Source organism: Lutjanus erythropterus, chromosome 6 (genome assembly GCF_056507025.1).
Source record: "Lutjanus erythropterus isolate fLutEry1 chromosome 6, fLutEry1.hap2, whole genome shotgun sequence".
Lineage (NCBI taxonomy): Eukaryota > Metazoa > Chordata > Actinopteri > Lutjaniformes > Lutjanidae > Lutjanus > Lutjanus erythropterus.
In genome coordinates this window covers 28,767,902-28,793,183 of record NC_139322.1, presented here as the reverse complement: position 1 = coordinate 28,793,183, position 25,282 = coordinate 28,767,902, and the positions used below count along the sequence as shown (strand labels likewise).

The 25,282-nt window shown below is 39.0% G+C and overlaps 1 protein-coding gene across 1 annotated transcript in view; it reads right to left on the bottom strand.

The window, feature by feature from the left end:
- Window positions 1-282: 282 nt before the first annotated feature.
- cacna1db (calcium channel, voltage-dependent, L type, alpha 1D subunit, b) overlaps window positions 283-25,282 on the bottom strand; it is a 123,450-nt gene continuing 98,450 nt past the window's right edge. Inside the window, exons 39-49 of the mRNA XM_084719873.1 lie at window positions 24,724-24,825; window positions 16,491-16,627; window positions 14,090-14,200; window positions 12,796-13,250; window positions 7,099-7,125; window positions 6,699-6,839; window positions 6,293-6,450; window positions 5,860-5,972; window positions 5,543-5,677; window positions 4,632-4,817; window positions 283-1,848 (exon numbers count right to left, since the gene is read on the bottom strand). Coding sequence (XP_084575999.1) covers window positions 1,543-1,848; window positions 4,632-4,817; window positions 5,543-5,677; window positions 5,860-5,972; window positions 6,293-6,450; window positions 6,699-6,839; window positions 7,099-7,125; window positions 12,796-13,250; window positions 14,090-14,200; window positions 16,491-16,627; window positions 24,724-24,825 — 1,871 coding nt within the window. The 3' untranslated portion in view covers window positions 283-1,542. The remainder of the gene's footprint in view (window positions 1,849-4,631; window positions 4,818-5,542; window positions 5,678-5,859; window positions 5,973-6,292; window positions 6,451-6,698; window positions 6,840-7,098; window positions 7,126-12,795; window positions 13,251-14,089; window positions 14,201-16,490; window positions 16,628-24,723; window positions 24,826-25,282) is intronic.

Below are 25,282 nucleotides of genomic sequence, written 5' to 3'. Positions count from 1 at the left end.
CAGATTCTGTGATGGCTTTGGATCAGCCTGATCGACTCGTTTTTGTCACCTCTTTTTGTGTTATTTGAGTCACAGAGGCCAAAATGTAATGTAAATAACCAGCAGCAGATCAAAACTGTGCCGGTCATCGTGGTCACTAAAGGTTAAAATCACACATTATATATACATGAAATGAAACTCATCTGAATCTTGGAATCATTGGAGAGCCAAAAACATTTTTGCAGCAGGACAAATGCAGCTTTGCAAAGCCAGGTTCACCCTGGGAGACCAGACCGATGTGACCTCCTCCATCACTCTGACTCCTGTCATTGGAGTTTGCTGCAAATATTTTTCAGAAAATCAGTTAAATAAACATGATGCAAGACATTTCATACAGTGCAGTCTGCAACTAGAATAGTGACACATTTCCTGTTTCACTAGCTATATTTACATGGACAATACTTCTGCAGCCTGCTGTGCACAACGGTGTGCAACAGGCTTTGAAATAAGTTTCCTCTTGTTTGGCGGGTGTGTCACAAGTGTTACCAATGAGCAGTGATGTGTATATCTTAGCAACAATATTAACATGTCTATATATTTTAAGGTTTCTAACAGAAAAGATGTAATGGCTGATGACCACTTCTGTTTTGCTACCACCATGTTTCTGTTCCTCCTGTGCACTTACACCCACGTTGGGCAGATGTGCAGAAAGAATTTTTTTTTTTTTCCATACAGAGAAAAACAATCAGTGTTTACATGGTTATTATTATTTTCCTATTAAATGGATTATCAAAGATTTACACTGCCCTTCCACCAAATTGAAAAATGCTTGAGCTGTCCAGATCTGGCCAGTCTCTTCCAATTGAGGTGTTTACATGAGGAATTTTTGTTCTGATTCGGCTGTTATTTAATTTTTTCTGTAGAATATTAGGGTCCATGTAAATGCAGCTAGACTCTTCATGTTGAGTGAACAGTGCAGGACTCGCACTCTTGTTTATACAAAGTCACACATTGTCAGGACAGTGCAGTGACAGGTCCACAACACTGTTCAGCCAAAATGGATGCAAACACCCTCAAATCAAACCAATAAAAATCTATATGAATAACCAAGAAGTACCTGCAGACTGCACAGACCATGTAAATGTTATCATGTCATCTTTACTGTATTTTTACAAAGTGTCTGGCTTTCAGCTACTGGACTTGGTCCTCAGTGGATGTTGTTGGAAAAACTAACTTCATGAGCTTTGTGCTGGCTTTGTGAGGCTGCCACGTGATTCTGATCCATCAAACCACTGTTATTAATAAAGACAATAGAAAACAACCTCAAGAAAGTATTCCTGCTAAAAGACAGGTGGGCTTACAGGCAGATTCTTCCAAATTTCCACCATGTTTCCATCCTCCACTCCACAGAAAGAGAAAACAAGGCACTTTGTTCTCTTATCCATCCGAGTTTTACATGTGCTGTCTATCGAGGGATGCACATGAGCAGAGACATCCCCTCACTGTGGTACAGTGGTAGAAATTCAATTAAAAAAAAACTAAATAATCCAGTGTTAGCCGCTGCTATAGCGACGTGATGCATATCATCTCGTCTGTTAGGTCCTCCTCACATTTCACCGCCACGTACGGCTCCTCGTCGCTGTAGTCACGAATACTGCGGTCTCTAAGATGCGCGGTGGCATGTGGGTCCGAGCTAGCGTTACCTGTTCCCACAGTGTTGCTGTTATCCATGCTGCCGTTCAGCAGGTTACTGGCAGCGCTGTCCATCTCATCAATGGTCAGCTCACAGGCGTCTGCAATTTCATGTTTGGTCACTGACACAAACTTGGGGTCCCTGGCATATTTCCCCAGACCCTCAGAGATCAACACCTGTGAACAATGAGTAAAAAAAAAAATTTTTTTTTTTGCATTAATTCACATCAGAATTCACAGATTCTGGTGGTCTCAGGAACATTTGTGACGATATGAATTCAGGGCAGCCGGATCTCAACAAACCAAAAGTGGGACATACAGCTGTGCTCATAAGTTTACATACCCTGGCACAATTTATGATTTTTTGCCCAATTTATGATTTTTTGCCCAATTTATGATTTTTTTTCACTCATGCTTAGTGGTTCGGTGAAGCCATTTATTATCAAACAACTGTGTTTACTCTTTTTAAATCATAATGACAACAGAGACTACCCAAATGACCCTGATCAAAAGTTTACATACCCCACTTAACGCCATGTATTTCCCCCTTTAACATCAATGACAGCTTGAAGTTTTTTGTGATAGTTGTGGATGAGGTTCTTTATTTTCTCAGATAGTAAAGCTGCCCATTCTTCTTGGCAAAAAAAAGCCTCCAGTTCCTGTAAATTCTTGGGCTGTCTTGCATGAACTGCACGTTTGAGATCTCCTCAGAGTGGCACAATGACACTGAGGTCAGGAGACTGAGACTGCCACTGCAGAACCTTCACTTTATTCTTCTGTAGCCAATGACAGGTCGACTTGGCCTTGTGTTTTGGATTGTTGTCATGTTGGAACATCCAAGTACATCCCATGCGCAGCTTCCGGGCTGATGAGTGCAAATTTTCCTCCAGTATTTTCTGATAACAGACTGCATCCATCTTGCCATCAATTTTTTCTTGCCTTTGTAGCTCACACATCCCCAAAACATCAGTGATCCACCTCCGTGTTTCACAATAGGAATGGTGTACCTTTCATCATAGGCCTTGTTGACAATGTTAATGGTTGTGGCCAAAAAGTTCAATTTTGGTCTCATCACTCCAAATGACTTTGTTCCAGAAGTTTTGAGGCTTGTCTCTGTGCTGTTTGGCGTGTAAGCGGGATGCTTTGTGGCATTTGTGTAGTAATGGCTTTCTTCTGGTGACTCGAACATGCAGCCCATTTTTCTTCAAGTGCCTCCTTATTGTGTATCTTGAAACAGCCACACCACTTTTTTTCAGAGAGTCCTGTATTTCAGCTGAAGTTATTTGTGGGTTTTTCAACAATTTTCCTGGTAGTTGTGGCTGAAAGTATTGTTTGTTTACCTGACCGTGGTTTGGTTTCAACAGAATCCCTCATTTTCCACTTCTTAATTAGAGTTTGAACACTGCTGATTGGCATTCTCAGTTCCTTGGATATCTTTTTACATCCCTTTCCTGTTTTATACAGTTCAATTACCTTTTCCTGCAGATCCCTTGACAATTCTTTTGGTGTCCCCATGACTCAGAATCCAGAAATGTCAGTGCAGCACTGGATGAAAGATACAAGGGTCTGTCAGGAGCTCAGAAACTCACTGATTACAAGCAAACAGATCACAGCTGAGGATGGTTCCTTTAGTAGCCATTCAAACCCGTTTGTGTCAACTTGTGTGCATGTTATCAGGCCAAAACCTCCAGGGTATGTAAATTTTTGATCAGGGTCATTTGGGTAGTTTCTGTTGTCATTATGATTTAAAAAGAGTAAACACAGTTGTTTGACAATAAATGGCTTCACCCAGCCACTAACCATGAGTGAAGAAAAAAGTTTTTCTCTTATCATTCATATTCTCTGAAAAATGGCCAAAAGAATCACAAATTCTGCCAGGGTATGTAATCTTATGAGCACAACTGTAGATTATGTTTGTGTGGGACAATGAGGGAAACATTTAATTCAGCCCTGTAACTTGTAACATCTCTATGCTTTGCCCTCCGGTTGATTCAGTATCACACAATAAATATGTAGTTTCCTGGTATATGTTGTGGCTGCATTTCCTTTTCTTCTTGGTAGTTTCCATCATATTCTGACTAAATCTGCAGAGTTAATGACTTGCAATTTTGCAGTTTTTCCTGTGACGACAGTGTTTCCTGTTTTGTTTTGTTTTTTCCACAGCCATAAGCTAAAAGCACAGATATTAAGTGTTTATCGCAACATCTGGCTGGCGGGCCTAACTGCAGCCAAGAAGGGATAGAGAAAAGGGTTGAGGGTTGGGGGGTATGTAAACCTAAAATGGAAATTTGCTGTATTGGCTTTAAGCCTATTCATTATCATTGTCAATAAAAAATGAATGATAAAAAAAGAAAAGTGTTTGTCCTGCAGTGTTTTGACTTCTGATAACTAGAGCTAATCAGTCGTCTTAATATGTGGGACACAGGATAAAAATTCGCAAAGGGTGACCAGGTGTCCTGCTTAAACTGACAGAGGTCACCCTTTGTGAACTGTGTGTGGGTAAGTCAGTGTGTGCAGGACCTCTTAGGGTCCTAATGGGGGTCTCAGGAAAATGAAGAAATAGTATTTGTTGATTAATTGCAGAACATACAGTTCAGAGGAAGCTCCACAAAGAACCAGAGTGAATAGTCATACGTGCAGGGAAGGGCCCACAGACAATGTCTTGATACTGGTCCAGAATTTTGAGCTACAAGCATGGATATCATTATGAACTTAATACTTTGGGTTGTTTGACTACATATCAAAGTAAATGTTTAAATAAAATTTGGATGATGGTAACTGGGCATAGGTGAATATTTTTGATCTTTCATAGCTCAACAATCTAAACAGTTATCAAGAGTTTTTTTGATATTATAATACTCACTATATCTCTTCTCTAAATCACAAATTAGTGACTGATTTTTATGCAACCGCATGTCGATGGACATGAGTTCATGTATAAAAAAGTGTTTTTTACTCACAGCCTCCACCAGACTGTTGGCGCTGCCTCTCTTCTGCAGGAAGTGTGAGCAGCTCTCTGCAGGTAACTGCAGATGTGACGGAGAGTGGCTGCGGCTTGGAGGACCGTCTGGGCTGTCTGTGTACCACGAACTCCTCTTCACTGCTGCGGGGATGTTGCCGACACTGCCAGAACTGCGCCAATCCACCTGAGAACACACACAACACACACTGATCAAGATGATAACTACATAACACACGCTGGCTGGCTGATATCAGCCATGAGGGGCAACGGTTGTAGACTACAGAGGCAGCATATCACCAGAATAATGGCTAACTCCTACTAACTGTAGCTGCTTACTTTAGCTGCCAATAGCTAGCAGACTAAGCAGACCAGTGAACATATCCAGACAGGGATGAAACACAGCCTCCGAGACTGACAGACGTCAGGGGACGCAGCACTGAGGTGATTTACAGCAACTCCAGTGATGGCAAAGGCCCAGTGGGTTAGCCCCCATCTCCCGAGGCCTGATCAGGGGTTATGATGGGGTCAATCCCAGGGTGCCAGGAGCCAAACCCCGCAAGTAAACTGCCTCAGTGTTGTTGGACTGAGGGCAGACGGGGTCCTACAGTGACTCACTATTGGATCTTGAGGTTCAAAGTGGTATTACAAGATAGGACAAGCCGGCGCTAGGTGGTTAGCATGTTAACTTCAGTATACATCTCTACAACACAATACATAATGTCGAAACTTATTTCTTGACATTCTGTTGCTAATTTTAGATAATTTTTGAATTCTTTAAATTAGAATTCTTACAGATTGCTCCTTCAACATTTACGTTCACATTTATGGCAATATACGAATTATGGTGAAATTCAAGACAACCTGTTGTTAATCTTAAAATGTGGTGTTTTATCACACAGTGAGGCTGACCTGTATGAGTGGCGTGTAAGAGGGCGAGCAGTCACGGCTGATGGGTGAGGCAGGAGGTGTGGCCCAGGAGCGCAGCGAGCGTGCAGGAGACAGGTGGTGAATTCTACTGGCATCCAGACCAGCCACCGCCATCACCTGAGGTCAGAGTTCACGGGCAAAATGACGATGAAGATCAATTAAAGCCGACATTTTAGGGTAGGAAGTAGAAATAAAACAGTCATACTACCATGGTAACGACTGCATTTTGTGACAATACTGTATATTCAATTAGCGAAATATTCATAAACGGAAGCATGAGTGTTTGGGCGTGTGTGTACCTGTTGCTGCACCAGGTGCAGTGGAAGAGCTGTGCAGGATGGAGAGGGAGGAGCCTCGTCCTGACTGCTTCTTCTGCGAAGACACTCGAAACTGAATGTTGGCCTGTTGGAGGCTGAAAGAACACACAAGAACCGAAAATGTAAACAATTGTGGTTATTTACCAAAAACTAAATACTGTGATAATAATTCAAGAGCGAAGATAGATCAACCACAATATGTATGGATAATACAGTAATAACTAATCTAACTCGCCTTTTCGTTACATTACTATTTGCACTGTGAATTGGCCCAGTTTATCAATATGTGCAATAAATCTTTAGAACTTAGTTAACAATCATGAAGGAACCCCAACAAACATCAAACTTGAGAATTCAGAATTTAATGCGAATGACATAAAGTTGTCACACTTCTAAATCTGTGTCAATGAATCACCTTGAGGTGAGGGTAAAAACCATCTCCTGGGCGACCGCCTGCCATCTTGGTAGATGGGCTGTTGGTCATCGTCATAGTAACCATCGGGCTGGTGTTCGCTCCTGGAAGCCTCAAAGTCAAAGTCTCCCTCTGCACCTTTCTGGTCCTTGTGAGACAACCTGTGATACAAAAACAGATCAACTTTACATCTCTACAAGAGCTTTTTTTTTTTTTAAATAAAAGTGAAAGCAAGAAAAACAAGCTGGAGACACATAGTTACACAAGTACAGAGTTATTATGTTGTTACTGGTGAGCATGTTGCCAGTGATCCACCATGTCCTCATGCCAGATAAAGTCTAGATAAATGTAGCTTTCACTCAAGAGAGAAAATAATGTCTAAAGCCATAGTATTATACAGTCACAGTACCTGTCTTTTGTGAGCATGATGTCGTCCTCATGAAACTCTTCCCCGCTGTAATACTCTCCAGAGCCTCTCTCGTCATCGCTGTCCCCGCCCCTGGGCTCCTCTCGACGAATGGTGGGGTAGAGTCCACCACCGCTGTCTGACCTGACATTTAAACAATCAAATACACAATAAGTCAAATATTGATCAGTGTAAAAATTTGAAAATTATAATTGAAAATGATTTGCTGTTTCTTGGAGGTTTTATGCTGATTCATTTCCCCACAGTCTTCATTCACTGCTGCATGTACTGAAACCGCCACAAATTTTCACTGCAAGTAAGAAGCTTTCATAGCAGGTTTTGTGACAAACACGCCACCAAGAACAGTGAAATTAAACCCTATAAAGTGGTAACATGCACATACCTAATGTAGGCTTCATAGTAGCGCGTCCTGTTCCAAGAACAGGAAGGGGTCACACAGGATTGTTTGCAACAGGAGAGCAGGAAAGGAAGGGGAAAATAGGATACATGCAACGACAAAAGACAAGAAGACACAGATTATAATACTTACAAAAATAGATTTTTGTAGAGGTGGGGAAGACTGTTACTGAATAGTACGTGACTCTTATTACTATTTTTTTTCGGTTGTTTACACACCATAACTGGGTCTATACGATTTTTCACAATTGTTTACACACTAAAATCTGAACACAATCACTGAAACCTGAACCTCATATACCAAATCCCAAAACCAAGTCTGGAATTTCTTTTTTTTCAAGCTTTACCAACCGGCAACACCCACTCCTCACAGTTCTAAACACTAATGGCTTAATTATTTACTTGAAATCAGAGGAAAATCAGAACCAGATCGTAACCCACCCACATTTTGTTGTTCTCATCCTCCCAACATTCCTCATGACTAACCAATAAAGGTTGACTTGACCCTTTGTAGTAAAGCCCTCTGGGAAAACACTGTTTGTGACGTAGATGAGGTGCTGTAGTAAAATAGGAGGCAGGATGCAGCTTTGTTTTCTTACATGTTGCATTTGTTTTTGTCTTTTTGTGTTTATAGTTTAAAAAAAGGCACTTTTTTTTAAATGAAAGACATTTCTTACTGAATGTTTTTCCTGGTTTTCTGTTGTTGGGCCTGTTATAATGTTACATACAAAACACAAAAAAGTTCCAGAAGACTTCTTTTTGGAAAAATTAAAATATTTTTGTTACTGTGTTGTGTGTGCGTGTTTCTTTATACATATTTAAGGAGATACACATTACTGTAACAATCTTTTACTGCCAGCTACAGTGTAACACTGAAAACGCAAAAGGAATAGACTTAATGTTAAGATATGCATGGCAGTGTTTTGCATTGAGCACATCAGTGTGGTGTTGGTTGGTAGATCTATTGTGTGTGTCACCTTGATGCGAAAAACATTTTAGAAGAAGACGAAAAGTTTGAATGCAGAGTTTTGAATCCACATTTTGTGTTTTGAAAAAAAAAAAAAAAAAAAGCCAAAAAATGAGCCAAAAATTCAGAAAATGTGTGTAAACTACTATGAAAACCCATAACCAAACACCAAAACACATAACTTCTACTGAAAGACAGACTCATTTCCTGCAACCATAAACACTATTCCCTGTTTTCACACATGATTCAAATTTGGTGAACTTTTTGTTCCTTCACAGATTGGTGGATGCATCATGTGTTCATTTAGAAAACCCTGCCATGAAATATCACTGGCTAAAGTCATCAGAGCTGCAATGCAATTAACCCACAATTCCCCAGGTGGAAACACGAAGGGCCCTGTCTTACGCCCAGCGCAAAGCCATTGCACTGGTGGCGTAGATGAATTTGCTATCTTACACCAGTGCAGCTGCCATTTTTGTCACGTCTGCAAGATAGCAAATGAACATGCACCTGGTCTGTGCAGCCATGGGCAGGAGGTCTACAGATGAAGGCAAAAGTAAAGCATGCCCTGGCACATTTGCTATCTTGTGCTTGGCACATTTGAGTAAAAAACACTTCCGCCTTAAACCAGCTAAAACCTGGTTGAAGCATAAAGTCTGTGGCGCCATCAGTTTGTCTGCACAAGATAGCGCCCGGTGCATTTGGTCGAGGCACACACGCACGTCTCCACAATCACAAAACACCTTCATCTATGTTCAGTCGTTTCCCCACATGGGAGTGTGGATTAGTAAAGTGTCCTTTGAACATCTTCTATTAGCATTAAAGTCTAAATATTTATGGTAAAAGCGTGCAGTTGTGGCTGAGGCTCACACATATGTCTCCACAATCTAAAAACACCTTTCATTAATGTTGCACTACATACACGTGTTTATGTAAGATTATTTTCACTAATAAGGAATCAGGAAATGTTATTATAAAGCCAAAAAAATCTCAGACCTGCAAAGTGCACACAGGATGGGATCACAGCTGTCAGATTGTCTTTAACAGATCACTCGACATGACAGTTGGGGCGGTTATAATGTTTGTGTCCGCGTGTTTATTTGGATCCATAAAAACAAGGCCAAGCCAGTAGAGCTGCATAATAACGATGATGATACTAATGAATTATAAAATATTGTATTAACATAATTTTAAGGTGCTTTAGTGTAAAACATAACCAGTTACTTGTCTGCATGGCTTTTACGGTTAATTTATTGTATTACTTTTTGCAGGCATGCATGTAAAATAAAGTATTTAAACATGAAGATGCTTTGGAGACGTGCTGTTGTCTCCATATGTTGCCCGCTGTCACACTCTTGCTTCTTGATCCAGGAGATCTGTCTCCTCGCTTAAAAATCTTTTCTGTTTGTTTCCTCCTAGTAAATCCACCGTCATGCTGCCACCACTTGTGCTCCTGGTGCATCTGCTTCTTAAAGGTGATGAGAGCTGATTTTCTGATTGGTTTATCAAAAAACTGTAACAAATAGTTTCATTCAAAATATGGTCCCTGAGGTGAAATGAAAAATATTCACAACAAAGTCTGTGAATGATCCAGAGTTAACCAGAACATTGTGTCTGGCTGCTTCTAAACAACAATTAACATATTTTCTAAAGTGTTTAAACATGTTTCCTAAAACTAAGGCTCAATTTCTCAAAAGTCTACACAAAAGTGAAAAGAGTTGACCATTCTGTCTGATCTCTTGCAAAATGAAACTCTCTCAAAACCAAGTTCTCTCTTCTCAAAACTGATTCTTTCCACCAAAACAATACACACAGCTAACATATGAGTATATCCCACAACATCAATTTAAACACTGGTGTGATAAATTTAAAACACTACCATTAAAACACTGCTTAAATGTTTGTGTTTCATGGATCATGTTTCATATTCAATTGCATAAAATTTCATAGAAATTGCTTCCTTTTTTAATTTTTAAAGTTGTTTTGTGTTTATTTTTGACCCAAAATAGGTTGCTATTTTATGTTTCATACAGTATAAAGACTTTTGCTGTATTGTACAGCAATATACAGTAATACTGTCAATAAATCATATAAGTTTTGCATTTACACAATGATTGTATCAGCATAGGATAGAATCCACATTTCTGCATATCCAGTGAGCCCAAACTTGACTTACAGTAACTCACAACCCTTCAGCTTCCTAGAGTCTGCAGGCTACTGTAAACATTTCCAGTTTGAACTGAAAACTGAAATATTTTTGGAGTTCTGAGGAAACACAGATGTTCCCTGTATTGGAAAACTCACAGTAACTGCACTGACAAATAAAATGAGAAGCTCTACAGAAAGAAAATATTTAGATCTTGCTTGTTGAAAGCTGCATTTTTTATTTGATATATTGGTTCCTTTTCTTTCTCCTCTTCCTCTTGTTCCCACTCTTTCTCTTCCTTTCTGTTCTTCACGCTGCCCCATGTTTCGACAACACCATAGAGCTCACCTGAGGCCTCTGATGCTCTGCTGCTGAAGTTCCAGAGGTCGATGTCTGAAAACCTCATCACATAAAACGGCAACTATATGACTTAATTACACCAGTGGTCAGTAAAAATATTTTTGGTATTTTGGGGCAAGTGACCTTAAAACTGTAACTACATTATTTTAATCAAATGGATATGGTTAATACTGAGGAATGTAAACGAAACATGTATTGGTACTTTTAGGTAATGTGCAATGTCCTGAGTCCTTTTGTTTCATAACATTCCCTCATTTTATAAGTTATTTACTGAATCTGGTCTCACCTTCTCTATGATCATCTGATATGATCAGGGATAAAAAAAAATAAAAAATAAATAAATAAATAAAAACCACCAATTTTTGTTTTTCTTGTCTCTCTGTCTGTACTTGGTTGTCGGTACATATTGTTTTTATTTGTGCTATTTTTTATCTTATGCCCTAACTGCAAGTACAGTTTCCCAATTGGGATAATAAAATTGTTTAAAGTCAAGTCTATTTATGACAGGATATTAGGGCTTTGTAGGATTAAAAAACAAATAAAAATAAATAAATAAGTTAATGAATTAATAGAGCCGGGGAGTGGGGTAAAAAATTAATTCATGGATTTAAGTTGTAAATTTACGAGAAAAAAAATTGAATCTTCTGAGATTAAAATTTCTGAGAATAAAAAACATAAATATTGTCTGAGATTATTAAGTCATAAATTTGCATCTGTCCATTGATATCCAAGGTTTTTTTTCTCAAAAATGTCCAACTTTAATATTGGAATTTTGACAAAACAAGTCCAAGCACAGGATTTTGTCATATCTAAGATTATTTGTATCTATTGTATAAAGGTTTAGAGAAAGTAATCCTACTGAAAATAAATAAATAAATAAAAGGTTTTTTTTTTTTTGTATGAACTTTTTACTAGTTCATTAACAGTAGTTCATTAAGTATATGTAGCATGGTGATGTGAAGTGAATTGTGAATGCAGCATGTTAAAGAAACAGTGGAAATATTGGTACACACTGTTAGGAGGTACTGTGGGTGGCTAATAGGAGTATTAGGTAATTTAAAACGAAAGCTATTTATTTTACTCATGCAATCGTCACTACTCTGGAAGTCACACACATATTTGCATTTTGATAAATGACGAGTTTGTTTTGGATAGGAAGCAATGCCCATGAGGGCTTTTGCAATCAGCTGTGTGGGAAGAGATATGACCATTTGGGGGAAAACACATTTGTACTGGTCATGCTGATGAGGAGGTCTGTGGCTAGTTTCAGGATGGGTTCCTATCTCAAGCACCCTTTTTGCCCCACGGTTCCCTCTCATCTTTTGAAAGTCTCACAGGCTAGACTGGATAGAGAATACAGTCAGGCTGGCTTAAACTAGTATGACTAAAATATTCATGTCATGACGATTAGCTGATCGAAAGAAAATAAATCAACAACTATTTTGAGTATTGGTTTATTGTTTAAGACATTTTCCAAACAAAAATCCTCTGATTTCAGCATATTTTCAGGGTTTTGGACTGTAGGTCACATCATGCTCTGGGAAACTGTGACAGAAATTACTTACTATTTTCTGACATTTCTTTTTCAACCGTTTTCAAAAACTAGTAAAAATGTGAGCAACTCTCATACAAGGTGCTCCTGAAGCTGCTTTGACTTATGCAAAACAAGATTCTCCTTTAAAGGTCATAAAGGTCTGTTTCAGATGAAGTAACCGTCACTGCCAACATACTTGTATGCGTCTTTTACATTGACATAAATGTGAGGCAAGATGTACACGGGAGGGCCTTGCTCAGGCTCAAAAGTTACCACAAAGAAAAAGAAGAATCAAAAGTTTCTGCCAACGACAGACATGGTGATGTTGGAGGAGGTTGTAATAATGTTCCTCTTGAGAAAGAGGCAAAAGTGGAGGCAGTGTTGTAGACGGTGGTGGTCTGTGTAGCCATCACATGGATGGAGAAGTGATTTACGTTGAACACCATTTCAAATATTTTAGAACTTTTAACACTTTGTCATGTCATGCTTTAACACTGCTAAACTCCATGACCATTGCTGCAAACGGACGCAGGAAGCATGAGGCAGCCATGTTGCATAGTGGTGTGTATTGGTGCATTTTCCAGACAGACAAACAAACCAACAGAAAAACTAAAAACTAAACTGCAGACATATAACTGCGAAAACAGGAAACTGCTTCTCTTTTCTATCCACTGACCTTGTGGAGTGTGACTTCCAAGGCTTGTCGTAAACTCCTTTGCTGTATGTCGACACTGATGATCTGTTTTTGGTGGAGGAAGGACGGTCTCGCCTTAACAAACATTTCTGCTGCCTCCCATTGGTCATTGAGAGAAGTGAGGGCACGTTGGCATTGTTGAGGTTGGCATTGGAGGGTATTGGCGACTGATGGCAGGTGGAAATACAGTGAGGATAATTGTACGGATGAGGGCTGTGATAATGATGATTGTACTGGATGGGTGAAGAGTTCATCTCTGACTCCCCTCCTGTGTCGTCGTCGCTCGCTCTCCTGCCTGTTTGGGTGGGTTCAACTGAGGCACTGCAAGAGGACGGCAGGATCTGTAGCGGCCGCTGGGTGACGGTGGTCGGGTGGGAGTAGCCCTGCTGATCGGCGCTGATGTGGTTGACATGGTTCCCAAAAAGACCACCATTACGCTGCAGAGAGACACCACAGACCAGTGAGGACTGAGACAAAACTGCACAATAAACACAGTGAGCTGCTTCACTGCAAGTCATTAAAATGCTAAAGATGCTGCTCAACATTCTGCACAAACAATTCCCTGATTAATAGTGCACATGGGAGAAGTTGGCCTACAGGGCTTTCTGTTAGAAAACCTTTCTAACAAGTGGTTAATGGTCTAGATGTAAAAATGATTGCGTAAATAGCCAGATTCACAGGAAACAGACCAACAACTATTAATTTGCTTTGGCAGCCGCAATAAGTAATGATTATTCTTAAGAAATTATTGTGCAACAAATACAATGCTGTGACGAAAGAATACAACGTTGAGGAGGCTCTACAACTCATTACACTGAAAGAGTAATTTGTCATTTGTATTCTGTGGCCCACGAACCACCAGTAATTTTCCTGTTTGGCTCTCTTGCAGTTGAGGTTGAATAGCCCTGTACTAAAACAATGTGGTGAATTATAATTCATAAATGACTCATTCCATGTTTATACAGCTCTACATCTTTTCCTTTAGGCTAAACATCCGAGCCTGTTGTTGTTAATGGCATTGATGCAGTAACTCCTGGAAAATGGGCATAATGTTCTGTTAACAGTAGTTAAGATATGATCCTAAAAGGAAACAAAAAACATTAAAAATAAATAAATATCAAATAAAACTATGCAATATTGATAGACTGGATTTTTACATGAAAGAAAAGGTGTAGATATGTAATTTTATTATTATTATTATTATTTATTGTATTATTCTAAGGAGATTATTTCATGTCTTAAAAGAGGTCTGAAGGGGATCTTAAAGGATGTTTACCCTGTAGATTTCCTCCTCCTCCTCTCCGTCCACTAGCCCCTCCTGTTGCAGGTCACACGATATGGCTCTACGTATCTCTGGTCCAATGTCATGCAGCGTGCGCAGGCCGGCCTGCAAAGAGAGACACTGTGATAACAAACATACCAGCAATCACAGGCCTTTTATCTACAGTTGTATCTCTCTCTGCTTGTAGGTAAATGTTGGCCAACATTTAAATTTTTCAGGTGAGAACATGTCTCTGCCCACACTTACAGCTCCACTGACACAACAATGTTCACAGAAGGATTAAAAAAACAGATACATCTCATGTCTCTTATCTTCTGGAGGTTTTCAGCTCAGATGAGCATAAAAGCAAAACATGCAGGGTTATTTTTAAGAGTCACTTACCGCCAATTACAAAATAAAAAGTCAGATTTCCATATTTACTGTCATACCACCATGTTTTTTTTTTGCCCAGGTTAATCCACAAGATACACTGTCAAAAGTTCTCATAGAAAGGAGACGGGACTAACTGGGAGATGTTTTGCAGAGAGAGGTGTCCCTCGTGAGCTTTTTTCAATACTGTGAGCACCACAAAAGAAATTCTGTTCACCTTCATTGTACTGGGGTTGAGACAGAAATCTCAGAGACAGATATCTCAAAATGCAGACAAATTCATCAGAGCTGTCTGCTTGGCTTGACATTCTTAATGATGAGAAAAAAACTGTTTCTTTTACGCACTGAAAATCAGTGCAGGGACCTCAGTTTGGTGTGATGTCTTTGTTAGATCTCTAGCAACAAAAGTCTTAATAAGCCAAAGGCCAAATTCCAATCTTCATCTTCTGAAGTTTTTCTAAAGGTGCAGACAGACTGCCTCCAGTGAGGGCGCACCGGACCACTAAACTCTATGGCTGATGGGGGACGTATAGTGCGATTGGGTGTGGGCAATGCTCAGTTTTAGCTCATCTGCTTTTTAGCAGGAAAAAAATGGTGGGCAAACTAGTCCACTGGCAAACTAGAATGAAAAATACATGCACACAATATGAGATCAGTCCATTTGATGTTTAGAAGCCTTATAAGTGCATTTGGGCAAGATACTTCAATTACATCACTTATATACCACTTCTTAGATTTTTTGTTGGACATAATTTAGTCTTCTGTTCAGTCTTGTCAATATATTTTAGCACTATTTAATTCAGGGGCGTAAAACCCAAGTAAATTCAGTTTATCCACCACTTTGCCTTTGATGAGGCTGAGAGTTTACTCCTCTCTCAACTGTATCAATCACTGTGGGGAAACAAGTGGGTAAACTATAATTTATAGTAAACTACAGTTTATCCACCTCTGTATTTACCATTACCACTGTGTTTCTGAGGTGAGAAAAAGGAGTTTTGTGAGCCTGATGCGTTGCACATTATGGACTCATTTCACATAACATTTAAGTTGAGTCATGTTGAATCGGTCTGCAAATACAGATCTGGCAAACTGTCATGGCATATCCATCATGCACCACGCAGCCAAATCTCCTGCTCTCTATAGATAATGAACAGTGCTTTGTCTTGACATTACATCATTACATCTGGTCTGGGCACGCCTTGAGTTTTGCCTGAACATGGATCCTCTGATAAGTTACAGTACTGTAGTTTTTGCTGATAATGGGCTGACTTTGTTTCTGACTTTGACTTTGTGTGATGTGGTTATTAAAATCCATGATTAAACCAATATTTCTTACTTGATTTTTCATTTTCCGAGGTTCAGCAACACAGATGATTATTTCAGGATTGACTCTAATTTAGATTAAGAAAGTAGTGATGTTACATTCATGAATGGTTCAGTGGCTCCTTGGTACGATGAAGGGAACCCGGTTGCACCTGGTGAGAGACGTTTCACTAACCCGATGATGACCCGAAAAGTAATTTGTTTATCACTGTCACTGCCTAACTTTAATCAATCAGATCAATGAACCATACGATGTAGTAGGGGAGCAGAGCCAGTCAGACAATTAAATTCTAGCCAGTCGAGTATAGAGCAAAAACATCTTTTCCATCAAGAAAAGCCTTCAATTAAGTGTTGCATTAACTGCAATTCAAGGAAAGATGGCTTTATTTATGTAACACATTTCATACAGATGGTAAATTCAACGTTGTATATTCACTGACAAAGCAGAGGGACATGGCCTCACCTTGTGTAATGCTTGCAATGAAGATTACTCAGTGTTGTTAAACACATACAAAATTAAATTTCATGGCGGGGTGACAAAATCTGAATGTGATCCAAATCTTACCTCATCATGAATCTAGTAATTATCATAATTCCCAGCACTACAAGAAAGTTTAGTAACATTCAGTGAGTAATCTGTCTGATGCACTGGTGAACTGAATTTATAAGACTGTATTCCCATGGACACAAGTATGTTACTCACCTGTAGAGCCATGGTGGTGTTCAGCCTCTCCCACGAGCGCCTTCCCACAAGACCCTGCTCTTTGCGCCTCTTGAACTTCCTGAAGTAGTCCTGTATCAGGAAGGTGGCATAGAACTTCCCCACTGTTACCTCGTCATCTGAGTGAACAGACCAGACACACCAAAGCCTCCCACATCAAAACCAAAATACTGAAACACCTCAACACCGATCTCTCAGATATGAGCCACTACCATGTCACCATCTAAGAGGACAGAAACACTTCTTGGCAGATCCAAGTCAAATTGCACTAAATGTACCAAAACTTAAGTTCATTAACAGCTTAATATCACAATGATGAAGCACCTCTGCTTAAAAGGGCTGTGTGAAAAGACATGAAACTAAATATTTCTTTAACAATCAAAAAGAAAGATTACCAAGACATGTTCAAATGCCACAAATCCTCACTACTTCAGCATCATAACATCTGTCCAGTCTAGGAAACATGACTTCAACAAACCAGCACACATGTCACCGCACCATAAGGCAATATTTTGGAAGCGAATAAAAAGAAACTGAGATCTTTCTAACTTATCTGGATGTAATATGTTATCACCCACTGCACTGAATCATGGGTCAGGCCCTGAATTATAAAGCACTGTTAAAGCTCATGTACTACTCGCTGTAACCGTGCCGGGGGAAAACGTAAACACAGGCTCTTTTCATCTGATTTCAAGGAGAATCTGACCTAGTGGCAGGCATTAAAGGCATAGTTCATCCAAAAATGAAAATTCAATCATTATCTACTCACCCTCCTGCCAATTGAAGCTTGGGTTTAGTTTTTTAGTCCACAAAATACTGCTGGTTTCACAGGAAAACAGTGTTGCAGAATCATCCAAACAATATAAGTTAATTGTGACCACATAAAAAAAAACAAACCCACATAAAATATTGCTTGTCTGATGTTATGTTCACTGTAGATCCTTATCTTAAAGCCATGTTCAAGTACACGTGCACAAGAGTGTGTGTGGTGTGACAGTGTGGGTGCAAAATTGGGCGGCATGTTGGGGCTTTAGGAGACTTGGATTACACCAAACGAGCAGTTTAGAGGCACAACTCTATTTTTATTTATTTATTTATTTATTTTGTTCGGTTGCTTTTTCCGTTTGAAAACTAGTCACCATTCACTTACACTGTTTGGAAGATTCTGCAACACTGTTGCACTAAAAAAAAAAAAACCTGACTTGAATTTTCATTTTTGGGTGAACTATCCCTTTAAGAATAACTTTATAGAAACAGCCAGTCTTTTCTCTTTTGTTAGATCATATAGCATTAAATTGAGGATGTTTCTTAACCACTTCCTCCTGACAGCTTTGAATTCCCTTTCAATTTGACCTTCAAAAGAACATGTTATTTTGGCACCGTTTTCAAAGCCGTCTTGATAGAGCCTCACGCCTGACAATCTGCAGTAAGTCTGCAAATGAGATTTACACACACGCACGCACACACTGTACAGCAGGTTTTGACCCGAGAACAGATAACATCAATGACTGCAGCTCCCATCTTGCTTCATCTACGAAAATACACGTATGTGGTCATGTAACACGCCTCTCACACATACACAGAAAAAGAGCACACAGAGGCAACATGCAAGCATTTATGAACCCTCTTGACCTCCTTACTGTTTCATGTACCAAAATCAGTCATCAAGTAGTGATGGGATTATATTGGAGAAATTTATGATACATTTAAATACAAGAAAATTGATACATATTTACTGTTAAAGGAGAAATAAGTGAGACCCTAGTGTTAAAAATGAATACAGCAGTCTAAATATTGAATTGGAGCCATCAATGGCATATTAAAAAGGTTGTATCCCTATCTTATATATGATCTATAGGTGAAGCGAGTGGTTTCTGCCCACCCCCTCCTTCCTCCCTTGTCTGCAGGGTGCAACAACACGCAAGATGAGTGTAACATTATATTTTGACAATGATGAATGACAACAAGTCCTACACTGTAGGTTAGTCAGCTGTTTATGACTTGCAGTTGTATGTCAATGTAAATGTAAATGTCGATGTAATCCTCAAAATAAAAGTCTACCTCTCTGAAAATACACACTCTGGAGTTGGAGTTCAGTGACTGCTTGTCTTAGTGCCTGCCAGACTCCATTAACATATTGCTCAATTTAACTGTTATAAACATCTACTCCTTCTAGAAGATTATCATTGATTTCTTAAAACTCATAAACAGAGACTTACTATTTGGCGGACATTTGGCATGAATTTTATCTCTAATTAATGTGAAACAGGAAAACAAAAGCAGTTATTGCAGCCAGGAACAAAAATTTCATTAGGAAACATACTGGCTGTAGCACTGCTGTCAGAGAAGCCAGTATTTTAACTGAGATTCCCTTAATCTCTGATGACATATCCTGGTCATTTAATGATTTAGTACAGTCAATTTACCACACATACCAAAGCTACATCATATGGTGACTGCAAACATTTAACATCAAGCAGAAAGGTCAGAGACAGACAAGCAGAGGATCTCTATATATCCCAGCAAACAACACGACCTGAAGCGAGAAGCACATGCAGGTAAAGAGTTCAGAGAAGCAGCAAAGGTCAAATCTGCAGCTCCCCTCTCAAGGGAAAACACACAAGCTACACTATGCTAGAGAGGAAGCTATGGCTACACACTATCTGCCATGCAGGGAGGCTAATCAAGCGTGGGTCTGGTTCACTCAGATAAGTGTTTGCTTAAGCAGACAGGGAAGAGAAACTAGAGGAAAAAAGAAGCTGCATCATGGTGTGTAGGAAATTTTTTCAACACCACTTAATTTAACTTCTGAGGAATCGAGTAAAGGTGGTGGAAGAATCATTTCATCCAGCAGCAAAACGTCTTAAAGCAGCTGATACAGTTCACTACATCACCCGACTCAGCTAGAGAGAAACTATGACAGGCTCTGTTCAGAAAGAAAACCTGTGACCAAAAAGCATATTCAAGATCACTAAATCTGATCTAAAGAAGAATTTGCTGTTTACCACCTTCTACATGACGTGCAGAGAACATCTCACAGAGCTGCCGAATTAACTGATATGTTTTGAAGCAAGTGATTCGTCCCAGTTTGTCACTTAAAAGAAAATAATTGAGCTGACATGATGTTCATTTCTCTATAATGTCAACTTGGCGTGTGCAGGTTAATGTGTAGTATGAACTCAGAGGCCACTTTATTAGGTACACCTGTACAGTGAATTGCAAGTCTGCCACAAACATCTATCTTCACAAAGTGTATAATATTCAGTTTTTGTTGTCAGAAATGAGCTAAGTCATTATTTAATCATACATTCATTATCAGGGTCATACAGGTGGTATTGTTCTTCACTACACTGCACTGGGCTTTTTACATTGCCTCGGTCTTTATACACCAAATTGTTTTTAGCTCTTTTCTTTTAAAACCTGATGATTTTATGACCTGTCTGTTTTATTTTATGTAACATGGATTTTGAAAAGTAATAAAGATCATTATTAGTGGTAGTAAAAACAATATTGTACTGAGGGGTGCTTCTGTGTAATTATTTGTGCTCCCTATTTACATCCATGACGGAAGCAGAGTATCAGAGGAACCTCTGAATATAATGCAGTCCAGTACAACAGCGCTACCACTAACTATGACCTCACTGCTAAGACATATAACTTATTTAACTCCTCCATGACAGTGTTAAAAAACATTTGAAGATTTTATGGCAGGTTAGATGTATTGATTTCATTTGATTGTACAGGTATACCTAATAAAGTGGCCATTGAGTGTATTTGTGGCGGCAGCAGGTTCTCTTTCTGTGCAAAGCCTGATGAAATATCTAACAAAGAGGTATCAGTTGTTTCATGTCACCAGACTAAAACAGAACTGCTCCAGAGAGCTCAGGACGGCAGAAAGAGAAGAGAAGAAGGCCAGCGACTGACTGAGCAGCTCTGTACTGAAAGCAGAGGAAGCTGTGGAAGAGAGAGGCTCAGCAGAAAAGATGAAAAAAAAACAAATAAGAAGAGGGGTTAGCAAACTAATGCGCAAAGACATGCAGTTGAATTAAGTTCTAAAACACAGCAGAGCTGAAGCATGGTGAGCAAAGACAGACAAACTACACAGACACAAATAGAGGGTGTTGTATGTACATGCTAGACTGAAGAAACATTCATGACTATTTGGGAATTAGGTGAAACAGTGTCATTCAAAAAACAAGGGTGTGTCTATTGTCAATAATTCTTTGTAGAGTGACATAATCCGCAGCAATGCCAACAAATGACTTACCTACATGCAGTTTTGTGGTTAGAAAGAGTTACAGATGTGGAAGTTAACATTATTAATAGTTAATATTATTGTTCAAACCACTGAATTATTCTTAAATCAATGACATCATTTTTAAATTAATATTTTGTGTCAGAGTATGGATTTTTTTTTAAGTAAGTAGTCATGTAATAAGCAGGATAATGTACAAAGAGCATATCATTATTGCAAAATAATGATGCAAGATGGTGAAAGTCACATATCTCATAATGACATTTTGATGTCTGCATGACTGCATGTTTCAGATGAATTGTGGGCAAGTAGACTCTTATCTTTCTCGTCTTAACTATAAACAACAGATAATACAAATACTGGCAGATCACACAGATAAATCTGTCATATTTGGCTGATATTGCAGGAGCAGATGTTACATTTGTTTTGACTGACTGTGATGTGAGAACCACTAACCTGTCAAATTACCAAAACTGGCAAAAAAAAATGTGTTCTTTGAGTTACATTTAGCAGTATGCTTTAAGGAACAGTATCTAACAACTGAGTGTAAATTAGTATAGCAGTCCAAATAGCGAGTTGGAGCCATCGACGGTATGGTAAATGGGCAGAAATCCTATATAATATACAATCTAAGGTTAAAGTGAGTTGGCCCCCCACACCTTCCTCCCCAGACTTGGGGATTCTCAGGAAGGCGGCAAGGACACTGCAGGAGCGCAACATTGTAATTTGGCAATAACAAGCATCAATAAGTTCTATACTTTAAACTGATCAACTTTTTATAACTGTCAGTTGGACTGTCACTCTAGAGTTTGGGTTAAGTGACTGTCTGCTTTTCTGCCAGCCAGACTTTTTTTCATATATTACAGGATTCTCCTTTAAGATTGATTTAGCAAAAAATACATTATGCTGTATTACAAGGCCTAATTTTAACCTATGAGTATATAAAGTACTTTAAACAAACACTGATGTGGCTGTATGTTGACAAATGATTAAAGTCACTTAAAAACCACTCATCATTCTGCAATCTAAAAATGTATTTTTTTTAACTGTTGACAGAAATGTTAGAGAGCTGCCATGAATGAATTCATTCTGTTATTTAGCTTGACATATCCATACCCAAATTCAATGACAAAACTTCATTTATACCAATTATACCAAATTTTACATCAAGAGTTTCTACAACTAACAACCAGTAGGTGTCTGTTGAGGGTAATCATGATTCTAAGACTAATTTTGCATATGTGCATAGGCTTGACATAGACAAAAAAAAAATATTAGCATTTAATTTCAGCTTTTTTGTTTTCTGGTCTAATCTGCTAGAGGAGGAGAGAGTGCAGAGGCAGCGACAGTGAGATTAATGATAAAATACTGTGGGATGACAGAGACAGCAGTTAAACTGTGACAGGATGACAGCGATAACTACAGTTCCTGTAAACTAAACGTGGTAAAAGTCAAAGGTTCATTTCCCTTGTGTATCTGGTTTTTTTGGTTGTGGTCAAGGAGTGGGCCTCGCTTCTTCTGAAAAGCAAAAACAGGAAGCTGAAGGCCTCTGATGGATTAACCCTCTACACCTGTCTTAAAGTGATACACCTCCCAAAACTTTATCTTTTGTATACTAAATTACATTAAATTACACAGACTTAAACAGTGACCTTTATAATGTTTTATAATACTTATAAGTAGCTTTTTCACTGCTGTCAGCCGGAATTCAAGGTTTTAATGGATTCCAATGTTCACCGAGTTTATCATCTTAAAAATTATCAAAGTAGTAGTAGAGAAGTAGAGAAGACATTTCACTAGCAGTAAAAAAAAAAAAGGAGTAAATGATAAAAAAAAATAATTGTGGCTGAGTTACGTTTAGGGTCCTGATATTCTTCATGCTGACTCACTGTCATGACTTACACTGCACTGAAGTCAGAGGATGGAATTTTCCTGTTGAAATTTGCAACTTCCTTATTCCAATTATTCCAGAGAAACAACACCACATGTAAACAAACAAAAATAGTTGTCCATAACAAACTGATGCTTCTTTGGCAAGTGCACATACAAGCAGTGCAGCCTCCTTGCATATGTAGATGAAACAGAGGGGGAAAAATGTTGTGTGAGGTAACAGACGCATTTATAACTTTCATTTTACGTTAGAAATTATTGGAAATGTATCTAAATATTCCATTTGCTAGCCTAATACAACTACTACTGCCTTCAAATGCATCAAAATATACTTTATGTTGTCCTTTAGTTGATGGTGACTTCAGACAACTGCTTCCTCATGAAGTCAAGACAGATGGATTTGTCCCATGTTTACAAGGGGGACCTCTGACTGTGAGCCACATTCCACTGTACTTTTCCTAGCAGGAAGATGGAAAATTTCAAGTTTTGATTTGCCTAGAGCAGTGTTTCCCAACCCTGGTCCTCAAGGCACACTGTCCTGCATGTTTATGTGTTTCCCCGCTCCAACACACCTGATTCAAATGATCAGGGCCCCGTTTCCCAGAGCCTTCGTAGCGCTACGTGCGTCATAAGTTGTATTTTAAGGTCTCCCTTAAAGTTGTCCCAACTCTGGGAAACAGCCCGTAACCTTAAGGGAGACCTTAAAATACAACTTACGACGCACGTAGCGCTACGAAGGCTCTGGGAAACGGGGCCCAGGTTGTTATCAGGCTTCTGCAGAGCCTTGATGACGATCTGATCATTTGAATCAGGTGTGTTGGAGATTTTCTATTTGGTTAGAAAACACTGAGTGTATGGATGGACAGCAGAAAACAGGATTGTGTGGCAGGAATAGGTCAAAGGATTTCAGTGGGTGCTTCGAAACATTTTCTCTGCTGTGAAAACTTGTCAATGACATTAAACACACAATATAGAAATTCTGCTGCTCTCTCACACATTAAAACAATAACAAGGACGTAGTTTTATTATGTCGTGACGTAGCATGGGATCATGAGAGTTGATATCATCGTTGACCATCAACAACCATCAAAATTTATTTGATGTGATTCTGGAGAAATAATGTTGATGTTATTAAGGTTTTATTCACGTTTCATTAAGCCACATTCGCAGACTTCCTTTTTCTGTCGTATATCGAATGTATCCCATGTTTTTCCAGAGGTTATAGCAACTAGCAGCTAGCGATTGTTACCTTGAATAAATAACAGAATTATCTGTATTAAATAATTGTTTGAAATATTTGGGGTAATACAAGTACGCAACTCAAAAATATATATTACATAGGACAAGCGTTTTTATTGTTGCTTTTTAGCTTTAACTCAACATGGCCATAGCATCTTTCTCTGTATGGAAGAAAATAATCAACAACTAACAGCTTAATTTCAAGCCTAACATCAGTGTTTGATACGCAAAAGACAGGTTTTGAGTGGAGCACCCTTCCCTCTCTGAAACCTGAATTATTCCATCGCACCCAAAGTGTATTTTGAATGAAGTATAGAGCGTGATTCACTGTTAATGCACAGTACGTAGAGGGAAAAAAAGAAGTGGCAATTGCATCATGAACATAAGTGTGAACATAATTCTGCGAAGGATGAATTGTATAAATGTCACTGACTTCCCTTTTTAATTCAAATTAAGGGAATATTCAAATGCATGCCTGGTGCATCCTTCCTCCTTCTATTTATACACAAACATAGAAATGCCTCCACTGTGACCGTCTGTTGTTCTCTGTCAATGCAAATCTGCACTAACAGATGTAAATAAATTGTCCATAATATTAAGACTATTCGAGTCAGCTGGAAGCTGTGGCCTTTCAAATATCCATGTAGGGTTTCCATGATTAATTTCTGGGAAAATACAAATATTCAAATCAAGCCAGTGGAAGAATGGTACAAGGGAAGAGAGGGAAACGGTGACGATACTGTTTGAACTGTGAATGACGCTGCCAAGCAAATGATGATGACTGTTTATGTAGTGTTGCCTACTGTTTCTGTGTGTGTAATGAACACTGACCGCCTGCAGGGGGCACCACTTGGTCCAGCAGCTTCATGCTCGTCCTCTTCCAGATCTTCTTGATCACAGCTCTAAGCTCCTCGTTGGCTTGCTCCAGGTTACCTTTGAAATGGCAGAAAAGGCTGAACATATACTGTATGGGTGAGGTTACTTTCGTTACCAGGTGCACTGATGAATATGTTGGTGTATTAAGCTGATTTAATAAAATTGTATTCAGCACACAATACCCTAAATAATATACCCTTAATCTTAACCTAAACAGGACAGTGAGCATGAAATATCATGCTGTTATGACAGTCTGAACTGTCCTGTCAATGCTGTGTTGCATATATAGGACAGCTAGGACTCCTCCTGTGTAGACACGGTGTTACATGACACACGACTTCATGATCCCAATATGACCTCGTAACATTTAATACCGCATCCTCATGAGAAGATCACTCGACATATCAATAAATATCAATAAACAGTAGATGTGTAGGCCTGCTTTTCCACACCACCTGTGCAGTGTTGGCCCTCGAGTCAACAACTCTGAAAAAACTGGCCGTGGTCAAAGGTA